This window comes from Gracilinanus agilis, chromosome 1 (genome assembly GCF_016433145.1).
Source record: "Gracilinanus agilis isolate LMUSP501 chromosome 1, AgileGrace, whole genome shotgun sequence".
Classification (NCBI taxonomy): domain Eukaryota; kingdom Metazoa; phylum Chordata; class Mammalia; order Didelphimorphia; family Didelphidae; genus Gracilinanus; species Gracilinanus agilis.
In genome coordinates, this window is record NC_058130.1 from 697,007,937 (window position 1) to 697,013,936 (window position 6,000).

Below are 6,000 nucleotides of genomic sequence, written 5' to 3' on the forward strand. Positions count from 1 at the left end.
CTAGGCATGTTGTTTAGAGTTTCAGTTTCATAGACACCTTTCTAAGACGTTGAGTTGCAGAATAGTTGTAGATCTATCTTGTAGAGGGAATTTCCTCACCAGAAGTTCCCAATATCAATGAAATCCATAGTCTAGACAAGTGTTGGTGAAGTATTGACACGTGTGTCCAGAGGGCATGGGTGGGGGGAGCTACTCCATTCTCCTTCTTCCTAGCACCAGAGGACATTTTTGCATGCCCCAATCCTCTGTCCAATCACTCAAAGTGAGCACATCCTTCTTCCACTCTTTGGGGGTAATGTGGGGGGCTCATGAGCAGCTTGAAGTTGCAGTTTGGGTATGTAAACTTAAAAACCTTTTCCAACACTGGTCTAGACAATACACACACACACACACACACACACACACACACACAGATACTAAATACATAAACACATTTGCTTTTGTTACCATTGTATAGACGGGAGAGTATTCACCACAAAGGTGAAATCCTTTGTTCAGGAATCCTTCCTTTAATACATTATTGCTATGAGTGAAGTAGCTCTTTGGGCTTATTAATTTTTAATGCCAGCCATGGAAAAAAAGGCTTTTCTAGCCTTTTAATTTGTATCCCAATTCAAGGAAGGCACCAAACTTAGAGAGAGGTGGGGAGGCCTCATGGGAGAACACTGCCTAGGAAAGAGTTTCTTGCATAGGACCTGATCTGGAGTTCATTTATTTCTGGGATAGCAGCAGAGGAGTGTCCTAGAATCAGAGGACATTCATTCATGTCTTGATTCTGACACTTTCATTGGTCATGGAATGATGCATGAGTCCTTTTATTTCTTTGAGACTCAGTCTCCTCCTCTGTAAAATAGGGACATCGGATAAGCATTAACATCCTTATTTTGTAGAGGAGGAGCCTGTGTTAGCTGGAGGGGAAACTTTCTCTTCAAAGTTCTTAGGTGAAACCTTTTATAGAAAGGGTCCTTACTGTTTCCACAGTCATATTATCCAGAGCTAGTAATAAGAATCTTTCTCCCCAGTCATCCTGGATCTGTGTAGCCTCAAAGATGATATTCTCAAGGACTTGGAATATTCGGTACTTGTGCTTGGCAGCTAGCTGTAGGTGAAAGAGAGAGAAGGGTCACATAGAGAACAGAAATACGGGATGACAAGGGGGAGATTGGAATGACTCTAAGAATAAATGACTGCCTTCTGAGTAACATCTTAAGGCACCGGACCATAGTTTACACATGATATAGGACGCAGGCCACTTATACTCGGAACCCACCTCTTTTAAGAAAAAGAGAGGGGTGCAGACAAACCACCAGAATGACCCAGAGTGAATGGTAAATCCATTAAAAGTAATAACCCTAAGCATCAAATAAATTGTGCCATCCTGAGTAGTTATTCTTCTCTGGCTCACTTATGATTGATGTTTTTGTAAAATACATCAGAAGAGATTATTTGCTCTCAAGTATAAAGAAATGCATCCTCAGGTATGAAGGGAACTAGTAGACAATTCAAAACTAGATTTATCCTAGCAGAGCTGACTGCTTTCTAGTTTGAACCCATATGTGCCATGGTATACAGAAGGAGGGAACAAACATTTATTAAGTGCATTATGTGCCAGTCCCTGTGCTAAGTATTTTAGAAATAGTATTACTTTGATTTTCACAACTCTGGGCACTATTATTGTCTCCATTTTACAGCTGGGAAACTGAGGCAGCAGAGGTCAAGTAACTTGCCCAGGATTACACACAGGATTATGAGTGTCTGAGACACAGCCCCAGGGTCAAGAGAGAAGGCTAAAACCCAGAACAGCTGTCCTCATTATATCCTTTGTTTAGATATAAATAGTAGGCTTGTTAGGTAAATATTCCGAGAATAAGCTACATGCATTTCTTTCCTTGAACCCACAAATAAACTATTCCAAAGTGGATTGCATAGTTACAAAACTGAGAGCTACACACAAGGCTTAATGGGGAAAGATTATTACCAAATAAGAGCATCAGGGAAATCTTCCTGGAGAGGTAACTGTTAAGTTGTGATGTATAGGCTAAGTAAGAAAGACATATTTTTTTTTCCAGGCTGAAACAGGAGTATAGTTGAGACATGCTAAATTTGAGATGATAATGTGATGAACAGGTGGAGGTGTTTTTATAGGTAAATAAAAACATGGGATCAGAGTTATCAAGTGGAAGGAGATGTAAGGGAAGGCATTCGAGACACCAAGCAATCAGTCAAAAAAAATTTGTTAAGCACCTACTATGCTGTCAGGCTCTGTGATAGCCTCTAGAGCTAGAGACAAAATGCCCTCAAGAGCTTATGGACTAGGTTAGGGAAACGATATGTACACACACATATGCTAGGTATATGCAAAATATGCACAAGGTAGTTTTGGATGGAAGGGACTCATAGCTAGGGGAGGGGGAAAGAAAAGACTTCACATAGATGTCAACAATAAACATTAGGAGACATCTGTGTTGAGTCTTGAAGGAAATGAGGAATTCATAGAGGTGGAGGTGAGCTTCTATGGATGGGGTACAGTCAGTGCAAAGGGATTCAGACAAGAGAGTAGTGAGTCACATGCATGGTGTGCTTAGTGAAAGCTCTGGAATGAAATAAGATTGCTAAGGAGGAATCTAAAGATAACAGAACCATGGACAGCACCAACATTAAGGCCATGAAAAGAGCAGCATGCTGAAAGATGAAAAAACCCGAGACTTAAATGAACTGAAGTACTTTGTTTATGGTGACACAGCTAAGTAAATGAGGAGCCAGGACTTAGTCCAGCTCTTCTGTCTCAAGGGCTAATGCTCTTTCATGACGTCATCATGGACTTTCATTTATTTTATTTTTTTAAAACCCTTACCTTCCATCTTGGAGTCAATACAGTGTATTAGCTCCAAAGGGGAAGAGTGGTAAGGGTAGGCAATGGGGGTCAAGTGACTTGCCCAGGGTCACACAGCTGGGAAGTGTCTGAGGCCAGATTTGAACCTAGGACCTCCCATTCTCTAGTCCTGGCTCTCAATCCACTGAGCTATCCAGCTGCCCTCCCCCCCCCCCCAATGGATTTTCATTTAGATGATAAATCACATGAGGACAAGAATTGTGCTTGCTTTTGCTGTGTTCCATGTAATACCCTGCACGTAGTTTTGTTCTCAATATGTAATAGTGAAGCCAGATTGTGGCTGATTACAATTAGAAGAAGGTAGAGATTAAGATGTTGGTCACTCTCTCAATTTGCAAAAAGCGTATCCAAGGCTCTGGATACTCTGGGAGGGGAAGAAATGTCCCCAGAGCCACATAATGAATCTAACGTTGTTAGGAGGAGGAGCTTTTTCTCTCTGGACCAGGTTGCCTCTCTTAAAATGACTCCAGTTTAATGTTCCTACCTCTGTGTTATCCCCGAAGAAATCATGGATGGTCTCCAGTACCATGCCCTGCTCCAATTTAGCCATGTTGCTGAGTTTCTTGGATACAATTTTCACTCGGGGGACATCGGAACCCCCCAACTCCCGGAGCAGTTTAAAACAGATGCCTAAAATAGACAAGATGGAGTGAAAAGGATGCAACACAGGTGGCAATAGCTGACCCTGAGAACTTGGTTTCTTATCATTGATGCTGACTCAGTGATCCTCCTTAAACTAAGTTTGAGCCTCTCTTTAGGCACGTTTCCGCCCTGCCTTTTTAAAAATTCAATTTTGTCCCCCCCAACTAATGCATTTATTTTCTCTTCCTTCCCCCTTCCCCTGAAAAGAAAGAAAAAATTAAAACTCTAACAAGTGTGCATAGTAAAGCAAAACAATTCTTCACATTGACCATATCCAAAAATGTGTATCTTGTTTGACATTGTGAAGTGAGTAAAATTCATTCAACATCACTAGTACCCTGGAACCAAGGTTAGTTATGGCACTGTATGGAGATCTTAAGTCTACCCTTTTACCCAGCTAGACCATAATGAGGTCTAACTCCCCAAAGAGATCAAAGAAAGAGCAAAAGGACCCATACAAACAAAATTATTAGAGGAACTCTTTTCTTTGTGTGCTGGCAAAGAGCTGGAAACTAGGGGAATGTTCTTCAACTAAGGAATGACTGAACAAAATATGACCTATATCTATAATGTAATACTATCATTCTCTGTTTTATGGTTAGAGTCTTAGAGCTGGCAAGGACCTAATGCTATCCTCTAATATTTGGGAAAACCTAGAGAAGTGACTTTCTTGAGGTCACATAATGAGACAGTGCTTGGACTACCTTTGTGTTCTGAGCCCTAGAAATAAGGGTTCTTTGAACTATACTTTCCTGACTTAGCACCATTCCAGCTTTAGAACCTAAAATACAGATGTTGTTTTCTCTGTGCTGTTCTTCTACTCTACCATATTGTGAGTGATTATTAACTCTTCAATCCCTTACTACATCTGGACTTACAAGAGGTGCTTAGCCCCTGCTCACTGATGAACTGAATGACGGTAATGGGGAGGAGAGTTGGAAAGCATCCTGGGGCTAATCTCCCAAATTAACCTGAAACTAGTCACTGACAAGAATTCCAGGTAATATGTCCTCAATCAACCAGTTTCCTCATTTGTAACATGGAATATGATGAGGTTTACATGACCTAATTTACCTTTCCTTAAAGTTCAAAGGATTAGTCTTACAAGGAAGACCTTGGAAATTGATTATGGTGAAGATTAAAATTAATATGAAAAATTCTAAATATTATATTTATAAATATTTTATTAATAATAAACTAACAAAAGAGACTAACTAAAAGGTACTAACCAGCTCACTTCCAGGAACCAAAGAGAAAGAGGGAGGAGTTACAGCCAACAATAAAACAATAAGGTGACCACGCAATTGTGGAGGCGCAGTGCAGGCGAGATTAAAGGGAATTTTGGGAAAACTAAGGGATTTATGGGGGACGAAGTCCAAGGTTCAAAATTTCCATCTATCCTCTGGGCCTTCCTTCTTTTACCCCATAGGGGTCCTATGGGTATGGACCTACATATTAGCAAGTGCAGGAGTGTCTTAGAGAATATAGGAATTTATATATAGGATTATAAAAAAATAGTAATATTTTTTAAATCCTTACCTTCTGTCTTAGAATCAATATTGTGAATTGGTTCCAAGCAGGAGAGTAGAAAGGGCTAAGCAATGGGGATGAAGTGACTTTCCCAGCATCACACAGCTAGGAAATATCTGAGAATGGATTTTTCCTTCCAAGGGCAACCTACCCAGCAGAAGCCTTATAGTAAGGCTAAGGTCCTACCTCTTTGAACTCCCCTATACTCTTCCATTCTACAGAATATCTGAATCTCTTGCTGTCAGGTAATATCCCCAATCTCTGCCTACAAAGCTAATGTTTGGGTCTTTCTTCCAGCAGAGTTAGTTTTAGGACCTATCTGTTTGCTCCTCAGTGGTCTCTTTTTTAAAAATCTCTTGCTCCGGGTGGTTAAACTGCTGATTATCCATCTTCCCCTCATCTCCCTGGACACCTTTGCTCCCTTGAGGATGACTTAGCACTAAGGTTGATACAGCATCTCCCACTCTGCCACTGTTTCCCATTTGCCTTCAGAATCTTGAGCACAGGGTACATGTGTGTGTGAGTGTGTGTGGGGAGATGAAGTAGTCAGGCTCACCTGCATTGTAAGCTTCCTCCATGAATATTTTGTAGGTTTGTGGAAAAAGGGCTGCTTGAGTGCTCTTGTTCTTTTTCAGAAAGATGCCGGTGGGTTTGACCATACCTTCCCCACAGCTATAATTTTTATCGACGGGTTGGCTAGATTTAGTGGTTTTGCTGTTTGAAATTCTCCACTTTGAAGGAATTAAAAAAGAGAATCTAAAGTAGAAAGCAGAATAGTAGGCATATTAGTATCATGGACAGAGTTGGCAGAATACAACGAGGCTGGGTATCAATGATGGGCCACTCCTGTTTAAGAGAAAGCCACCCTTGAGAAGAAGCAACATTTAACAGAAATATCATTACTCTTAGAGTTAGAAGGCCTGGGTACCCCCAGA

At 40.8% G+C, this 6,000-nt stretch overlaps 1 protein-coding gene across 1 annotated transcript in view; it reads right to left on the minus strand.

Annotated features, from left to right (window-relative positions):
- LOC123255754 (maestro heat-like repeat family member 5) overlaps window positions 1-5,724 on the minus strand; it is a 113,071-nt gene extending 107,347 nt beyond the window's left edge. The window contains exons 1-3 of the mRNA XM_044684495.1: window positions 5,622-5,724; window positions 3,378-3,523; window positions 971-1,099 (exon numbers count right to left, since the gene is read on the minus strand). Coding sequence (XP_044540430.1) covers window positions 971-1,099; window positions 3,378-3,523; window positions 5,622-5,724 — 378 coding nt within the window. The remainder of the gene's footprint in view (window positions 1-970; window positions 1,100-3,377; window positions 3,524-5,621) is intronic.
- Between the last annotated feature and the right edge of the window lie 276 nt (window positions 5,725-6,000).